The 20418-nt window shown below is 39.4% G+C and overlaps 1 protein-coding gene across 1 annotated transcript; it reads left to right on the top strand.

Moving 5' to 3' along the window:
- The first annotated feature begins 991 nt into the window (after positions 1-991).
- Positions 992-2152, top strand: LOC139150921 (uncharacterized). Its single transcript, XM_070723405.1, has one exon. The coding sequence runs from the start codon at positions 992-994 to the stop codon at positions 2150-2152; it is 1161 nt and encodes a 386-aa protein (XP_070579506.1).
- The last annotated feature ends 18266 nt before the right edge of the window (positions 2153-20418 follow it).

Genomic DNA, 20418 nt, shown 5'->3' with positions numbered 1-20418 from the left:
GTCTTTCTGGCTGTTGTTGACTCTGGCTCTGACGAGAATTTTGGAGAGATTGCTAGGTTGTCTGTAAGAAACTATAGGTGGTTTGCAGAAAATGTCTCTTGTGTCTGGAGTTGCCTGAAGTATGTCCCAGTATTTGTTGATTATTGCAGGTATGTTTGGTAGTTTGGGGTTGAAAGTGATTACAAGTGGTATTCTGTCCTCGGTGATTGGTTCGCATGTATTACGTCTGGGTTGTAGCAATTGTGATCTTGATTTGAGTCTAGCGCCCTTTATAGCATTCTTTATGACGTCATGGTTGTACCCGCGATGTGTTAAATGGTTGTGAAGGGATTCGCTTGCTGTATCGTACTTAATGGTGTCACTGCATATGCGTCGGTATCTGAGGGACTGGCTCCATGGTATTGATTTGAAGATGTGTTTTGGATGGCAGGACGTTGACCATAGATATGATGTTTGTCGGTGGGCTTGGTGTAAATTGTGGTCGCTATTTTGCCGTTATCGTTGTAGAAAGAACTTCCCGTTGAATTCGAAGTAGTTCTTGGTGAAGTCCCCAGCATCCATGCAAATGGATCCCACAGAGGCACCACCAACAGCCTTCAGCAAGACACAGTGGTCTTTCTACAACAAGCTACAACGACTACACCAAAAGGTAATTCACCTGAAACACCATGTAAAGTCAATCGACGAATACCTAAAGAAAGATATAACACCAATTGGACTGACAATCAAAATAAACCCAGCCATTAGCTTACGGCGAAAAATCTTTAACACAAAGTGGAGAAATATCCTACATTCAACAGAAAGGTCCTGCATGCAATTAATAAAGCAAGAGAACATTAATATCATTAAAGTGCATCAACGTGACATTGACAAGATAAACTCAACAATGATAAAATCACTATGCAACAGTGATATTACCGCCATAGACCAGAAAATACAGTCAAAGAATATCAAAATCGAAGTACAATGTGAACAAAAACGTATGAAGAAAATGCAATCAGCCGAACACACTTCTAACAGAAGATCCAAAAATAGACACTACAGAAGTGAGAAACGTAAGACCAACCGTAAAAACAAGCGAAGGAGGGAGATAAAACCAGATACCAACACCGTAACAAATTTATCTTCAAATGAACTAACTGATGCTCAGTTAAGCCTTCTGGCCAAGGGACTTACATTCTGTCCCACACCGAACAACATCAATATGAACGAACTCAACTCTGATATCTATGCTTTCAAAAGAAGATGCCGTTTAGCATACGAATTCAATTCTAAGGAGAAAAAGAAAGAACAACAGAAAATCGGGGAAACACCAGCAAAAGAGGGTCCATTCCCAAAAAAGAAATCGGAATACCAACCTGCACCAGGTCAGAGTCAAACGCTGGAATTATTCCTAAGTGCAGTAGAGAAAGACATACTCAACGAATCAAATTGGAAAAGAACCTGGCCGAACCTCACAATGCCGGAACAGAGAGCCCTCAACGACCTTAAAAGCAACACTAACATAGTCATCAAACCTGCCGATAAAGGAGGGGGAGTGGTGGTAATGGACAAATCGGAGTACATCAGAAAATGCGAAGAACAGCTAAACAATGACACCTACTACACACAACTAGAGAGCGATCCTACAGAAAAATACATGACAGAATTAGAACGGGCAATACAACGATGGAAGAGAAAAAAATGGATAAGCCACAGCATAGCCAAAGAACTCATTCCAAAAGAACCAAAACCAGGCCACTTCTACGGACTTCCAAAAATACACAAAGACGGGATACCACTCAGACCGATAATACCACAATGCCAAGCCCTCACAAGCCAGCTCTCCAGATATGTCGACTATCACTTACAACCCATCGTGAAATCTCTACCATCCTACATAAAAGATACAAACCACCACCTAGAAGATCTGCAGAACAACGAAATATCACCTAACACAATCATGGTATCCATGGATGTAGTATCCCTGTACAGTAACATCCCTAACGAATTTGGTATACAGGCAGTCAAGAAACATATGATAGACAGAAACATCACAAACCCACCGCCAGAACTGATAAGCGAGATGCTTACATTTATTCTCAACAGGAACTACTTCGAATTCAACGGAAGTTCTTTCTACAAACAATGGGTACAGCAATGGGGACAATGACGGCACCATCATACGCCAAATCGCAATGGGGCAAATCGAAGACAACATACTGAAACAGGCAGAACACAAACCAGAAAAGTGGAAACGCTTCATCGATGATGTCCGATTTCTCTGGAACCACGGTCTCGACAAACTACTTCTCTTTCACGAATATAGCAACACCATTCATCCCACCATCAAATTTACAATAAATTACAGTACAGAGAAACTGCCATTTCTGGACACAACAATGATCAACGAGAACGGCAAAATAGCGACCACAATTACACCAAGCCCACCGACAAACATTCATATCTATGGTCAACGTCCTGCCATCCAAAACACATCTTCAAATCAATACCATGGAGCCAGTCCCTCAGATACCGACGCATATGCAGTGACACCATTAAGTACGATACAGCAAGCGAATCCCTTCACAACCATTTAACACATCGCGGGTACAACCATGACGTCATAAAGAATGCTATAGAGGGCGCTAGACTCAAATCAAGATCACAATTGCTACAACCCAGACGTAATACATGCGAACCAATCACCGAGGACAGAATACCACTTGTAATCACTTTCAACCCCAAACTACCAAACATACCTGCAATAATCAACAAATACTGGGACATACTTCAGGCAACTCCAGACACAAGAGACATTTTCTGCAAACCACCCATAGTTTCATACAGACAACCTAGCAATCTCTCCAAAATTCTCGTCAGAGCCAGAGTTAACAACAGCCAGAAAGACACAAAACTCAGCTCAGGATCATGCAATAGATGCGGCCACTGCAACCAGTGTAAATTCATCCTCAACACAGACAGAGTCAAAGACAATAAAACTGGTTCACTTCACCCTATCATTGGCAATATAACCTGCAACACCAGCAATATCATATACGGCATCAACTGTTCACAATGTGATAAACTTGTATACATCGGAGAAACTGGCAGGAAACTAAAAACACGGACATACGAACATGTATATAACATCAAAACAAAAAAGACACGCTCGTAAGCGAACACTTTAATATGAAGGATCATAATGTCAACAATTTCACTATGTTTGGAATCTGCAAAATATCATCAACACAAACAAAAATCAGAAAACAAATGGAAATAAAATATATCTATAATCTGGGCACCATTCATCCTCCAGGAATTAACAAAAAAGATTGGTAGAGAACTTTGACCCCTGCTAAGGGGCCCCATCATTCATCTGAAACATAGGGAGCCCACTTTTGCTTTTTCTTTGTTCACTGTCACAGCTCAAACCGAACAGACGTGTTCCACAACTTGTAAGTTCATTTCTGGTTCCTTATCGGAATTTACAATATCCACCGTTCAATACATTGCATTGTTCAATTTCCCTACCCGACTTCATTGCCGTTTTCAACTATTTCATTTTTTGTTTGTTATTTTTACCGCAGTCACATTTCTACCATAGACTTTGCATGCTACCGTAACATTTCTACAGAGCGTAATATACGCTAAATATCTACGTATTGTTATCGTATTCATTGTCCGAATAGAACAAAATATAATTTTCGTTCCCCTTTTTCCACTGTGTCTGTACAGCCTCTGATGAAGGTCGTCCGTGTACGTCCGAAACGTTAGGAAGAATAAACATCTATTGTATAGTAGCAGATGGGTCTTGTCAACTATTTTTCACACCTCATGCGAAGATGTTAGCTGGGATCGAATAACTCCTATTTTTATATTCCTGTAGAGACGAATATGAAGTTGAAATTATAAAACGTATTGAGCGTCGCTTTCAGTAAACCTTGTTTGGAAACATTTTTCTTTTACAGAATGTTTTCTTGAAATAGAGTCAACGAATCACATAGTTACAAATAGAAACGATAGCCCGTTTTTAATTTCCATGACCGATACTATGAACGTGAACATATCTTTAAGATATTGTCATTTGCTCCAAGGCCTGCTAGTTTGAAATACTGATGTCCATATTTGAGTTACAGCAAGCGTTAAAGGATATCCATGTTCACTTACAAGGGGATTAGAAAGTAGGACTATTTGATTTTCGGAAAATATTATATTTCCTTTTCACTGGGAATCTTTGATATAAATTCATTATATTGAACGTATATTTAAGTGTATGGAATACAACATTAGTATTATATGTAACGTATATCCTTGTATACAAAACATATCAATACGTTGACACAAGTAGCGCATTTCTATGCAAAACAAGACTATACGTAACCCAGGACAAAATAAAAAGACTTCCCACTTTAAGAAAAAGGTGTGTTTTTCCCAATTTTCACTTAAAAGGGAAAGGTGGCAGCATTCTATCGCTTGTTTTAGATAATTTATCTCGAAAATTGGAAATTCCTGAACTTGTCGTGAATAACTAAAATTTTGTTTTGCATTTTACAGTACTGTTAATTTTTTAAAACATAAAGTTACAGTTTTCATTCTGATGGAGAAATGTTTATTTCTGATTATGTGCATAAATTTACCTCTTATTATTGGCCTGAAAATGAAAGAGAAATCCGACCAATCAATTTTTACATTTCAGATACCATAAGATAACACTTATTCCCCCTCAAAAAAAGAAAGAAAATAATGATAAGAACATTTGGCCAATGTCCCTGAAGCTACTACAGACCAAAATTTAGTATTTCCTGAATGTATAAATTATCTCACTAAAGTCATCCAATGGACCTGTATACCAAATATTAAAGCTGTCTGACCAGCCGTTTAGAAAAAAAACCAATTGCAAGAACCTTACAGTCGACAGAACTCCGCTGTGTTATGTAGAGAATAACTATTTTTGACACATGTGTTGTGGAGAAGGTGAATATCTTTGATAGTTCATTTCAGGACAGCCTGACCACAAAATGGCAAAATTACCTGCAAGTATACAAAGTTGAGAATTTCATCATAATTTCAATACATTATATTAAGATAATCCCTAGGAATCTGCACACACCAATATCAAAGCCATCAGATGAGTATTTTTTTTTGAGAAACAGATTTTGACCAAAAATAGTAAAAAATGACTCAAAGATAGAAACATTGAAGATTTCATTTCAATATATCCCACTAAGGCAACCCCTTGGAACCTGTATACCAAATATAAAATGTATTAGATAAGCAGTTTTTGAGAAACAAAATTTTGACCAAAAATGGCAAACATTGCGCAAAAAATACAAAATACAAAATTCATCATGATTTAAATAGGTCATATTCAGTTCATCTGTAGGAGCCTGTACACCAAATATCAAAGTTTTCAAGCAAGTATCTTTTTGAGAAATATTTGATTTGACATTATATTACCATGCCCTGCCCGTCGCATTTCGATTGGTCGAGCTGAACCACGTGACTGACCACAAAAACCAGTAATGGCTTGTTTACAGGCCCGTGAATATGAATAATAAGATTAGCAACTCAAAGTATCGTTACTTTACAGTAAAACGTAAATCATGATCAATCACAAAATAAAAAGGAGCACTTGTAGATCAAGTTGAGATAATTTTTTTCTGAAAACATCTCCGCTTTGCCAATTTTTTACAGCGCGCGTGACAGTGCATCGCGTATTGCTCAGTTTTCTGGGCCTAGTTGTCGTTCGCTCCTGAAATTTTCGGAAATTTTGACGGTTTTTCTTTGGGTCGCTGATAATATAATGGAAATAACAGACTCCGCTCTGACCATTAACGTTTATTTGTGAGCGCGGGCTCGAGGGAAGCCAAATTAACGGGCTCGGGCAAGTCTCGCCCGTTAATTTTTGGCTTCCTCTCGCCCTTGCCCAAATATAAACGTTAATGGTCAGCGCGTCGCCCGTTATTTCTATAATAAATGGCAAAATTACAGCCAAAATACTTAATTGTAGAATTCATCATAAATTAAGATTCTCATATTTTTATCTGTCGCTTTGAACCTGTATACCAATATTAAAGCTGTCAGACAAGCGGTTTGATGAATAAATTTATTGACCAAAAATGACAAAAAATTCCTTTCCAATAAATATTTGAATATTTCATCACAATTTGAACAAATCTAAATTGGGTGAGCCTAGAGACCTGTATACCAAATATCAAAGTTGTTTTACCAGCAGTTATGAAGAAAAGGATTTTTTACCAGAAACGCCTCTTTTACACTAATTTGCATATTTTCATAAGTATCAAAAGATAAAAAGAAAGCTTGTCATAATTATATTTTGCATCTACATAACAAATATCAATTCTGTAAGTACTGCGGATATCAAGATATTTAAGTGGTTCGAACATCCTCACAAACCCGCCTACCTACCAACGACCGACCTACGACGACCGACGGACCGACTGGCCTAGCGACCTACCTTCCTACCTACAATCCCACCTACCTACCAACAGACCTACCTACCTAATTACGATGCTAACTCGCCATGTATGCAACCCGAAATTTTGGGGTTAGTTAATATGCTAAGCCGGTCGGAAGGTGTGAATCACGTACACATCGATAATACCAAAATCAAACGACTCGAACAGCATTTGCATGCAAGGCAGTGTGTGGAAACGGCGACTATTTCTCCTGTGAAGTTTGATTGAATATTATTTTCGTCACAGTCCCTCCACGAGGGACTATGGTTTCGTGGTATTTTCGAATTCTGACGCCACTTGGCAATTGCGATGCGACATCGGTACAATAGAACTAAAAGACGCTTCGTTTTACCAACACCTGGCACAAAAGCTGAAAATGGTCGAACGACGTAAGCACGGTCACTCCACAAAAGCGAGTGGAATGACCGTGGCGTACAGACTTCGCTCGACTTCTATAGCTTGTAGTATTGACTGCTACTAAAATTCATATTTTACAAGTATAACTCCTACTTTCTTTCGGCCCGTACTTATGACATAGCGGCAGCTATATGCCTTACCTAGCCCCACCTCACAAGAAAAACAGAGACATTGTCTATATATTTGACTCGAGTGCATTGCATCCTGATGTAGCCTCGCAAGTCACAATCGTATTATCTATATGCTTTGAATCCGGATGAGATTTTCGTCAGAAAAATCGTAATGAAATTTGTACATTTGAGGTTGCTAATTCAGCAAACAACACAGGCGATAATTGTGATTGTCTACAGTGAGTGTCTCACAGTCTTCAAACACTCCCAGCAGAACATCTACATCAAGCAGTGGAGAAAGCATTCAAATACCTCAAGTGTAGGTAAAGCTACATCCGAATCAAAAAAATATAAAAATACAAAATTGAGAGTCCCTTGATGACGCCAATATTTTTTTACTTTATAATGGGGCAGCGGGCCTCGAACGGAATGGTGTCAGTTTAAGTCGTAGATAAAGAGTTTTTGATTCGGACTTTGATTTACTTGAATTTGTGGTGATTCGGACTCAGTATTTGCTGCACCAAAGGGCGTAAAGTGTAAGACGAAAGCGCATAACTCTAATTTGAATATCTGCGGACGGCAGTGGATCACGTGGTCCATGCTGCTTATCTCTCGCCAAATGCCCTTAGCGAAAGGTTAGATCATGTTTTGTCTAAATAATGCATCAAAACATTGCAAAATGTGTTGAAACAACATTAGATGGACATTCATGATTGATTCATGGTACATGGAAAGGTGTCAAAATTATTTCTCTGGTAGTGATTGGAATGCTTTTTACAGAACTGTCTTTTACATTTGTTACGTGCAGGGAAAAACGATCAAAAGGGTGAACTCAGCAGTTAACGTTTAAACAAAATTTATTACGAAAATAAAACTAATTTCTAAGTCAGGGATAGAGTACAAGCTTTAAAAGTGTACAGACTACTTATCTCAGCTGGGACGGCAAAGCTCCAGTCTCAGAGTTGTAACAGTCTATCGGATGAATGAACAGTCCTTTGGCTTGCAGGCTTGAAGTTGCACAAAGTCCACAGTATAAATCCAGCGTTGGCAGTGAAGGTCTTGAAAAGTCTTGAGAATGACTACTGCTTGAGTTTCCAAAGACTTGAAGTAACACACAAGAGACACAATCCCAAATCTGACTGGAAGCTGTGCACGACCCTTTTATACCCATTTGCTTACATAAGGGCATATAAGAACAATCTAGAACTTTTATTGACATGCTAATTGCTGTTCTAAAATTATCTCTCTTACACAGCTAACTAATTTCCAGAACATTTCAAACATGACTAATTGAATTCAAGGTTGTGAGGTCATCAAGGGCAGTGACCTTGAGAATGTTCTAGACTAATTGAACTCAGGTCATGATGAGTGTGGGGGAAAATGACATACGTACATAACACACCCCCTCTTCAAAAGAAATTTTTTCAAAGAAAAAAAAATTCTTTAACAAATGTGATACGAATACGAAGAGACAGTCTGCAACTACGAGATACGAGAACGTGATACGAGATACGAGAGAGACAGTCTGCAATTAAATTGATCTTTGTCTTTGATGTGTCTAATGTCAAGATTAAACTCCTGTAACATTAAACTCCATCTTAGCAATCTCTGATTTTGCCTTTAAATTTCTGCAGAAAAACAAGAGGGTTGTGATCAATATAAACCACAATTGGCTGATTTGAAGAAGTAACATAAACTTCAAAATGCTTGTAAAGCTAATATCAAAGATAAACACTCTTTTTCAATTGTAGAGTAGTTTCTCTGGATTTGTTAAATTTGCGTGAAAAATAGCAAACAGGATGATATATCCCATGACTATCCTCTTGCAATAAATCAGCACCAGCAGCCGTATCACTAGCATCTACACCTAATTTGAATGGCAAAGTGAAATCTGGTGCAGACAACACTGGACACTTTGCAGTATGGCTTTAAGTGTATCAAATGTCTGTTGGCATTGCTCTGACCAAACAAACTTTACTTTTTTAAGTAAGTTAGTCAAAGGCTCAGTAATTGTGGAGAAATTTGGACAGAATTTTCTGTAGTAACCAGCCATACCGAGAAAGCGCATCAGTTGTCGTTTGCAGTTTGGTATTGGAAAATTGAAATGGCACTGATTTTGGCATCAACAGGTTTTACCTCACCCTGTCCTACAGTATGTCCAAGGTAAGTCACCCTCGCCCAACCAAACTCAGATTTGGCAAGGTTGACAGTCAACATTGCTTTGCTCAGTCTCTCAAAGAACTTCCGCATGAGCTTGATGTGTTCCTCCCAGGTGTCACTATACAGGACGACGTCGTCGACGTAAGCTGCACATTCGTCGAGCCCGGATATGACGTCGTTGATCATCCGTTGGAACGTTGCCGGAGAGTTCTTCATTCCGAATGGCATCACCTTGTACTGGTACAATCCGTCTGGTGTAACAAAGGCGGATATTTCACGAGCACGATCTGTCAGAGGGACTTGCCAAAATTCCTTCAGTAGATCAAATTTCGTCACATACTTGGCTTTTCCCACTCGATCGATGCAATCATCAATCCTCGGGATTGGGAAAGTGTCTGTCTTTGTTAAAGTGTTCACTTTCCTGTAGTCCGTGCACATACGATAACTGTGACCTGATTTGGGCACAAGTATGCACGGCGAACTCCAGTTACTTTTACTGGGTTCAATAAAGTCATTGTCCAGCAGGTATTTGAACTTCCCTGGAGATATTTTGCTTTTGTTGGATTCAGTCTGTATGGATGTTGTTTTACAGGCTTACTGTCCCCAACATCAACGTCGTGATAGATGACGTTTGTCCTCGTTGGAACATCTTGAAACAGGTGTTTATATTTGTGGAGCAGTTCTTTCACCTGTTGTTGTTGTTCTGGCTGGAGGTGTGCCAACTTTGTAGACTCCAGCTTCTCCAGGATTTCTGAAGCTTGACCGAGCCCAGCTTTGAGTTTAGAATATTTTCACTCAAGTCAGGTTTAGTACCGCTGTCTTTATAAGAGTTTGAACTGACTGCACTGACAGGCTTTGTTTTAGTAGGATTATCCCTATCCAAATATGGCTTAAGCATATTTATGTGACATAGCTGTTTTTGTTTTCGCCTGTCAGGTGTTTTTATGATGTAATTTAAATCACTCAATTTCTTATCAATTAGATATGGCCCAAAGTAACGAGCATGGAGTGGTTTGCCAGGAACCGGAAGTAGAACAAGAACTTTTTGACCTGGTTCAAACTTCCGTTTTGAGGTGCTTTTATCATATTTGATTTTCATTGACTGCTGAGATGACTCAAGATTTTCTCTGGCTAATTCACATGCTTTAGAGAGTTTTGTACGAAAATCTGACACATATTGCAAAATATTCAGACAATCATCATCGTCTGATAGGAATTTCTCTTTAACGAGCTTAAGTGGGCCACGGACTGTATGTCCAAATACAAGCTCAAATGGGCTAAAACCAAGAGACTCTTGAATTGACTCTCTAACAGCAAAGAGCAAAATATGAATTCCTTCATCCCACTGCTTCTCTGTGTCAAAACAGTAGGTCCTAATCATGTTTTCAAAGTTTGATGAAATCGCTCAAGAGCACCCTGACTTTCTGGATGATAGGCGGATGACCTATACTGTTTAATGCCTAGCTGATCAATTACTTGTTACAAAATCAAGACATAAAGTTGGAGCCTTTATCGGACTGGACACATTAAGGGAGGCCAAAAAGTGAAAAATTTGACTAAAGCTTTCACTATAGTCTTTGTCTTTATGTTTCTCAGTGGTATGGCTTCTGAGAACCGAGTAGATGTACACATTATTGTAAACATATACTCATTTCCTGATCTCGATTTTGGTAGGGATCCAACACAGTCTATTAGAATCCTACTAAATGGTTCTTGAAATGCAGAAATTGGCTGTAAAGGGGACTTTGGAATGGTCGGATTTGGCTTTCCTACAATTTGACATGTGTGACACGTTTTACAGAAATGTGTCTACATCCTGCCTGAGATTAGGCCAATAAAAGTGACTGAGAAGTTTATGATCAGTTTTCCTTACTCCCAAATGACCAGCCCAGGGCGTTTCATTGACCAGGCGCAATATTTCAGCACGATAGGACTTTGGAACCACAATTTGATGTTTTATCGCCCTATCGTCATCAACCAAAACATCTGGAGGTCTCCATTTATGCATGAGAATACCAGATTCTGTTTAATAGGAAACAGAGCTATCTGAAGCGTTACCTTCATCATCTACCCTGTAAAACAAACACATAATATCTGGGTCTCTGTGTTGTTCTGCAATGAAATTTGATGTAGAAAATGTCTGACTTTGGTCAGCAGAAGTTTTACTGGAAGATTCAAATCCACGAGGGATAATGGAATGATCCGTGTCAAACACCTGACTGAGAAAGGTGTCATTTAAGTCAACATCTGTGACATTATTTTTGAGAGTATTTTGATTCTCAGAAGTTTTCTTTGATGTGGCTCCAGTAATAGCACATGAAGGGAAAAGGCCGGCAATTTTTTCCTCTATTGGCTCTGGATTCTGATCTAAAGTAGGATTATCAGTCATGAGTCGATTAGTAATGACCTTGTCCACGGCAAGGTCGTTTCCAAGAAGAAGGTGAATCCCTTCAAAAGGTACAAAAGGCCAAATACCTAAAGTCAAAGGTCTAGAAACAAAGTCTGAAGACAAATATACATTATGGAGAGGAACAGGAATGTAGTCATTGCAATCTACCCCTTAATAAGAACTTTAGAACCTGAAAATGACTTTTCAGAAAACGGCAGGGTATCTGCCAACAAAGAGACTGGGAAGCCCCGGTATCTCTTAAAATTTTTGACAAGGGTAGCGGAAGAAAAATCACTAGAAAGTGATATAAAACCATCATGAATAAATGGTTCGAAAATACCCATAATGCTATCTTGAGAAGAATTGACCTCGACCTCATTAATCTGGGATAGAGGGGTTTAACCTCAGAAAATGTGTTACATACATTATTAGACTCTAATTGAGTTGATGAAGAAATAAAGCCGGTGAGCTTAGATCAACTTTGACCACTTTGACCTTCACGTTTTCTTTTAAATTTGAAACAATCTGACACTAAATGACCGTCTTTCTTGCAATAATTACAAAAAATTGTACCAAACTGTTTGTCAGAAGGAGATTGAGACTTGGGATCTGATGATGTGGGAGTGATACTGAACTCTGTGAACTGCTGTCATTTGGTTTTCTACTCTCCTTAGAGAAATTTTTGGATGAAAAGGAGGAGTTAAATTTACCTGCATTGTTTCTGTATGAAAAGGACTGAGATGGTTTGCTGAGAAATGAAGATTTGTGGGTCAATGAATAATCATCGGCCAAACGTGCAGCAACCTCCAATGTATCTGCCTTTTGTTCATTGATAAACGTCTTGATGTCACTCCGAATGCACCTTTAAATTCCTCAATCAAAACAAGTTGTCGTAATTTGTCATAATTCTGACTGACCTTTTCCGTAGAACACCAACGATCAAAAAGTTGTTCTTTTTTTCGAGCAAATTCAACATAAGTTTGATCCTTCGCCTTCTCACAATCCCTAAATTGCTGACGGTAAGCTTCAGGCACCAACTCATAGCCCTTGAGAATTAATTTCTTCACAGAATCATGATTTGAAGCCTGCTCTACTGGCAACTGAATGTAAATTTCTCTGGCTTTACCCACCAAAGCACTCTGCAAAAACATAGACCAGGACTCCTTAGGCCAATACAGACTCTGAGCAATTTTCTCAAAATGAAGGAAATATTTATCAACATCCTTTTCTTGGAAAGGGGGAACTAACCTGAAATACTTAGTGATGTCAAAACCGTCTGAAGGAAGAATTTTCCTGACTTTCCAAGCTCTAAACGTCTCACTTCTAACTGCAGTCGGTGTTCTGCTAATTCTCTTTCTTTTTATTTTTCCTCTCTTTCTTTCTCTCTTTGTCTTTCTTCTTTGCAATTCTTTTTCCCTCTGTATTTCTTCCATTGCTAATCTTTCCTGCCTATCTTTCTCTCTGTGTCTTTCTTCCATTTGTAACTTTTTACGTGCCAAATCTGCCTGTATTTCTAATTCTAATTTTCTGAGTAAAAAGGAAGACTAAGGTTCATAATCTTTTAAGGCAGACTCCTCAAAATGGCCCGAATTAACTAAATGTTTTGCAATCTTGAACTGTATTTCTCGCTTGCGCATAGATCTTTTAACTTCTACTTTAAGGAAATCGGCCAGTGCGATGAGGTTGTCTTTTTGAGGGAATCAAATGCGTCCTGATCAAGGTCATCCATAAATTCGTCTGGCTTGAATTCCGCCATGATTGGATTTCGCTGAGTTCACAGTATACAGTAGTTTTGAAAAGGCAGGCAAAATGTTGTCAAACGGCTCAAATATTCGTCTCCCGGATGAGCCCCCAATTTTGTTACGTGCAGAGAAAACGAACAAAAGGGTGAACTCAGCAGTTAACGTTTAAACAAAATTTATTACGAAAATAAAACTAATTGCTAAGTCAGGGATAGAGTACAAGCTTTAAAAGTGTACAGACTACTTATCTCAGCTGGGACGGCAAAGCTCCAGTCTCAGAGTTGTAACAGTCTGTCGGATGAATGAACAGTCCTTTGGCTTGCAGACTTGAAGTTGCACAAAGTCCACAGTATAAATCCAGCGTTGGCAGTGAAGGTCTTGAAAAGTCTTGAGAATGACTACTGCTAGAGTTTCCAAAGACTTGAAGTAACACACAAGAGACACAATCCCAAAAGTCTGACTGGAAGCTGTGCACGTCCCTTTTTATACACATGTGCTTACATAAGGGCATATAAGAACAATCTAGAACTTTTAATGACATGCTAATTACTGTTCTAAAATTATCTCTCTTACACAGCTAACTAAATTTCCAGAACATTTCAAACATGATTAATTGAATGCAAGGATGTGTGGTCATTAAGGACAGTGACCTTGTGAATGTTCTAGATTATTGCAGGTCATGATGAGTGTGGGGAAAATGACCTACATAACAGTTGTTAGCCTTTTCTATTCAAATTAGATAAACATGTTTATGCCAGCATAAGCCGCATAATCGCTAGAGGCCAAAACTGCGCTTCTTTTTTGAATATAGCTTACAATCTGCAATTTACCGGTGGTACACATTATTTTTGAAAAGTCTCCCTAAGCTAAAAACACAGTGAGAGTGACAGTCACTGAAGGAAGACAATTTTCCCGAAACAAGAATACTCCCACAGTGAATTGTCATTGAAAGGCAACCAACGCCAATATTGTAATCCCCATCCTATGTTACTGCAGACATGCCTTCAAAATAACTCAGCTGAAACAGTTGTGTGATCATCGCGCTTTTGTAAAAGGGATATATGTTACTTTAAAATTATATAATTTCATGGCCAAAACAGTAACCATGAAGTTTGAATTTCCATTTCCACATTAATGTTGGTATTTTAGTCCTGTCGGTGTAGCATAGCCTCCGTCGATTTTAAATTTCTCTGAACTAACGCGGCGAACAATGATTGTTTCTTCCCCCCCCCTTTTTCTCTTCGTCTCTTTGTCCTTCTACATGTATCTTCTCTGTCTCTATCTTCATACACAGTCGCTGTATAATACGTCTATGCTGTAACACAGAGAATCCATCTATCCACCCACACGGTCTGTCCAGTTATTTGTCTTTCTGGGTTGTTTATTTATTACTGGTCGATAGGTTTTATAGCTTGTTCCTTTGTGAAAAAAAACACTCCGAAAAGCAATCACTGGAAGAAACTGGAATGCGAAATGAATGGCCCCGTCAACTTCCGGTTCGTCTAATCTTGAGACAAAGGTTATCTCGCTTGAGTGAAACACTGCCGTTATGAAGATACACAACGTTTTATTCAGATTAGAAGCATTCATGACCCACTGGATTTAATCTCCGCTCCTGCTAAACAACAGTATCTCATTGGCGTGTACATATGGTAAAAATAATCGATCTTTTTTCTAAGTTTCTTGCAAGAAGTTCAGCATTTTCATAAACTTTGATCATGACACACTACAAAAATATCAAGAGATCATTCGGAAAACGGGCGATGATTAGATCAGGTGATCATAGCCAGGCAGTTCCAGAAAGTTATCTGATTACATCCACTTTCATGTAATCCCACGGACATTTGAAAAATTGATATACTCTGCTTAGTAGTAGTTTTCAGGGCAAGGATATGGTGAACAGTAGGACGTTCGTGCGATTCATTGCTTGACACTCCACGCATGTTGAAAAAATCTCTCTTGGCGTAACCGACGCTGAAGTCAAAACTTTGAAAAAACAGTACCCATTGACCATTTATACCAGACAGATGTTTAAGTTTTTTAAAAGCATTGGGTATGCAGGATCAAAATGTCAAAAAATAAAATCTTCCGGAGATGTTACTTTACTACATTGCAAGTTATTAATGCTATGCTTGGACAAAGACCCTCGAGGGTCTATGGCTCGAAAAAGTGCTTTAGCATTCACAGCAGAACAAGGTCGGTTGACTCTCTTTAGCAACAGTAAAATGCGCACATGTACACGTCACTGATATGAAAACTTGCTTTTACTGTTTTACGGCAGGGAAGTGTGCCTTCACGATAAGTGCTGGTATAATGTGATTTCAAAAAAACGGAAAAGGTCCATGAAAATTTTCCGAGTAAAGTTTCTCCTGTAGTACTGTTTGACACGGACCATCGCTGGTGCAGTCAGTAAAAAACAAAGTCGTAGTCTTACACCATGGAGCTAGAAACGGATCTGGCTCCATGCTCTGATGCTTACACATATACGTTGTACCACTGTATAAGCCGCTGATGATCTATACTCTAGGTACATATGGTCAAGTGCCAATGTACTCTTGCATTGCACGGCCGAAAGCGGTATTGATTTATCACTGTGACAGTCCCTCCTCCAAGCAAGAGACGTCCTTTTCTAGCTCCATTGGTCAACCCATGGACGTAAGGGTCAGCCATAGTGTGTATCGTGTTGATGGATTGAGGGTGAACATATCATGGTCCACATTGCCATAATGCTGGCCAGAAATATTATCGTCAATGATCCCCTCATTACCTAATACTGTGAGCAAACTAACTTCCTTTACACTTCGCCGCGAAATGCACACAGTTGGCGATTTTCGCATCTAATTAACTGGCGTTAATAGATGTACATGTTAGCATCGGCAGAGATGTAATGATACAGACTGACATAAATACATACATACCGGCATATATACATACTTACATACATACATAAATACAAACATACACACACATACATACATACATACATACATACATACATACATACATACATACATACATAGATACATACATACATACATACATACATACATACATACATACATACATACATACATACATACTGGCGACGGACGACGAACGGATACCCATCTCAATAGATTCTATAGACTATAATGTCTGTAGTAGCTAATAAGTCAGTATATACGTTTTTGGAAAGACAATTTACATGCAACTGCTTTTGAAGGTTTTAAGGAAAAGAATCCTCTCATTCTCTTGATGCAATTATTCTGTTTTAGTTTGGTATATTTTATATGAAATTGATATATCAACATCCCCTTATTTGGCCATAGTTCAAATTCAAAGTCATGAGTCACCATCAACTTCCGTCCTTCAATGTTTACCCTTTGTATTACGCACTGCGCACATGCAACCATTCCAAGCGTGCTTTTGGGCACTTTACGTTAGACCCTCAGGGAGTGGACATGTCTCTGAAAGCGACCGGCTATAGTTCTCCCCAAGATTGCTTGTAAAGACCATTTTGATGGAACAGCTTTGAACCTGTTGATGCGATAGTCTTATACAAACTCGTCACAAAATCGGTAAGCCATTCAGTTGATTCTTTTGTGACTTTAAAGCCACACTTTTCAATCCCAGGTTCTCGCATTTGTGGAGTTCTCCTCCCCGTCAAACACTTGGCCAGTACGATGTTTGATTTCTATAACATCAGAAACTGATCTCAACCTTTTGTCACATTTTGCTAATCCTGCAAACAGAGTTTATGCGAGGTTTTGATTGACGGTCGGTTCAAATCGCCAACAGTCATTGATTCCCCACCACAAACGCTTGAATTTCCTAAAAAATTGTCTTCCAGTCGCGTTAGACTTTGAATATAACCACAGAGCTCGATCGGCAGCAACTTCGCGCTGACCGCTTGGCAGTCTGTCTGTGTTTTTGCGGCCGGGGAAAACTAAAAAGTTGCATTTTCCGGAGCGTGTGCCTGCGTGTTGCCTGTTTGGTGTCCACTTATACAGTGAACGCCGCCATAACTTGGCGTTCTTTTAAAGGGAGGCTCCGCCTTTAAGACAGACATTCTTAAAGAACCATTGAATAGCCTTATTGTATTGTGTGACTCTAAGAGCACGTGTGCCTAACAAAAGGCCAAGGACTCATTGAAGTATGCGAACAATGAACATTATAATGGACACATTCAACGGACTCTGATCACGTTATAGTACAAGTTTTTTTAGATCTTTTTAGTTAAAGTAGTTTAGTGATTGTATTCTTATGCAACTTTGAGTTAGTGATTGTTTTAAAGCAGCTATTGTTCACTCGTTAAGTCAAGGCTGCTTTTATGCAAATGAGATTTTGTCAACGAAAGTAAACGTTCAGTCACCGTTAGAGGGCGTTTACTGAGGTGGGTCACGTGACCACCCCACCTATTATGACCTTTGACCCCTGAGTCATCTTAGAGGGAGTATTACTTCCTGTTAGTTACTTCCTGTTTCCAATTTCCTGTGTCATAGAGTGTATTTACTTCCTGTGTTATAGAGAGTATTTACTTCCTGTGTCATAGTGTGAGAGGAGCTTAGTTCTCACTTCCTGTATCCTTTTGTTTGATTTGTTTTCAGTTAATCGTTCCCAAACGTTCTCAACGTTTGTAGTACAACATTCTACTCAGAGAATCCATTGTTTTCAGTATGGAAGACATGCTTATATTCGATTAAACCACGTGAAACTTCTATTGGACATTTGCTTCGTCTTATTTAAGAGGGAACGCATTACGGAATATCAGCTGTAGACGACTATTGCAAAGTAGTTGCAGACAAATAATTTTGAGTCTTAAGGAATTTGTTTGCACGCTACAAGAACTGTCCGGCCAAGCAGCTGATTATGTATTCAACATTAGCATACAAATAATCAGCATAGCTTTTGACGTATGAATTTTAAGTGAGGGCGTCTTGACCAATGGGAGGAAAACTCCGCGAAGATGCTAATTGGTATTTGATGACAATAATTGGTGCTTGATTACCGTCTGATCGCATATCCATTACATTTGTTTCTTTAAAAAAAAACTGTCTAACTCTTAAAAAAAAACACGCCAGATTGCACTGCTTCTTGTCCCTTGTCACGCGCGTCTCCCTATTATACTGAACATGCTTTCTACACGTAAGTTGCTTCTTTACATACTACATTATCGTTTCTTTTGGGAATTGGCTATTCGCACCGCAGCCGAGCAGATAAGGAATCTAAATTTCTTATTCCCACCGCAGGGCTTATACCCAATCAGATAGCGGTTTACATATACAACCAATAAAATTGTAGCTTTCACACATACAACGATATTTGGTTAATATTAATAGCTCTGTTAACCTTTATTAGCAAATTAAAGTCAAAGTGGCGCGGTGAGTAGGCGGGACGCGTCAGAAGTGGCCGTGATTGCATGTTATCTGGTGCCACGTTCGCTTCCGCGGATAGGATTTTTTTCTCCCTGCCCACTCTGTTTGTTCCTCTCTCGTTCTCTCTCTCTCTTTTTCTTTTTTCCTTCCGTCTTCCCTTCTTTCCTTCTTCGTTAAGGCCCAGGCCCAATTTCTCACCCCACGGGCCGGCGCTACTTAGCCGACACGACAGAATAACTTCAAGTGCAATAAGCTGGCGCACGGCCCACGGGCTTACAAAATAATATTGCAGCTGCTCAATCCCTGTGCTAATGCCTTCAAACTTCACATCGCCTACACCTCAACTTTCCCTAAGGGTTTAGTCTGGACATCGTGAAAACAAAAGTAATAGAAAAAATGTATCCGTCTCTACTGCAGAGACGATGTCAACTGTACCACTGTGACATGTGATGCGATGCTGGCCCAGCGACGCTAACAAAATAATTTTGGTCCCGGTTACTCGAGATCATGGACTGGACCGTATTGAGCCTGCCTTCAGACCATTTTCACAATAAAATAGAATATTTAAATGTTATCTCGGATACACGACGTAAACAATGGTACAAATGCGCGTCCTATTACTTCCTTATCCGCACCGCTGCGGTTCGGATAAGAAATTAAGATTTCTTATTCGCACCGCAAATTTAAATTCCTTATCCGCACCGCTGCGGTGCGAATAACACCTCTCTTTATTTTTTAATTGACTTTATAACCACAGTCCAAAATCCAGTCAGATAACTAGGTGAACTGGTTTCGAAATGTTCGGGCCGCACTTTTCCCGAACGAAGTCGTTCCGGCCCCAAAAATGAAGTCGTTTGCGGCCCCGAGAGTCACTCATTCGCGCCCTAAGACCAAAGGGTAGTTATGTAGAATTAGAACATTTACTGTCACAAGTCATAATTACTGGCAAAACATGTCCCTATCGCTCACTCTACCTGTGTTGTCCCTTGTGGGTCCGACTATCAATTTATTGTTTCTATCCCTCTCTCTACATACAGATACATTTTGTATCTTAGGGAGGGCCTAGAGCCAGGGAATGATCTCGGTGTCAAAATTATTTCTTTTGAGGGCCGGAACGACGACGTTGCTCTTGGGACCGGAATGGTTTGGCTTGGTGAAAAAGTGGGGCCTGAAGGGTTTGGGGCCGGATCGTCAACTACCCTGCAACAATTAAGTGATCAATGACCCATGCCTCTATGGTTGTCACGGTATGGTGACATGGCAAGGAAGTAGTCCAGCGCCCGAGTTCGCACAAACGGCGTCAGTCTTGCAAAAGTCAGTAGCAATGCATGGGTGTCAAACAATGGTTTTGATATGGTTTGATTTGTTAGGCATTTGCCATGCCATTAGTAATATGATTTGTGTGACTGGTTACCCCGCTTGACATATTGAAGAATATTGGCCATTGGTACCCTGGATGAAACGCACCATGGTACAAGACCGCGTGTGAAAAAAGACAAATACGCGTCGCACTTGAACCAAATTCATCGGTTAACAGTCTGTTTTCTTTCTATCTGGCATGTTATGGTTGTTTCTTTTTCTGTGGTTTGACGATTTTCTAACCATGTATCCTACAAAAATACGCAATTTCTTAAAGTAGAAGACATTGGCCGAGAACTGCCATGACGAACGTAGTGCGTCTGCTGGCTATTTAAAGTCTAAGATATCAATCTCGCGGAAATCGTTCATTACATGCCCCAGCCTTCAAACACGATCGAATGCGTAATTAAGCGTACTTGGAACTTT

This window comes from Ptychodera flava, chromosome 2 (assembly GCF_041260155.1).
Source record: "Ptychodera flava strain L36383 chromosome 2, AS_Pfla_20210202, whole genome shotgun sequence".
Lineage (NCBI taxonomy): Eukaryota > Metazoa > Hemichordata > Enteropneusta > Ptychoderidae > Ptychodera > Ptychodera flava.
This window is presented reverse-complemented; position numbering and strand designations above follow the sequence as displayed.

Coding starts and splice junctions, on each gene's coding strand:
- LOC139150921 (XM_070723405.1), top strand. CDS start 992: ATGCAATCAGCCGAACACACTTCTAACAGAAGATCCAAAAATAGACAC.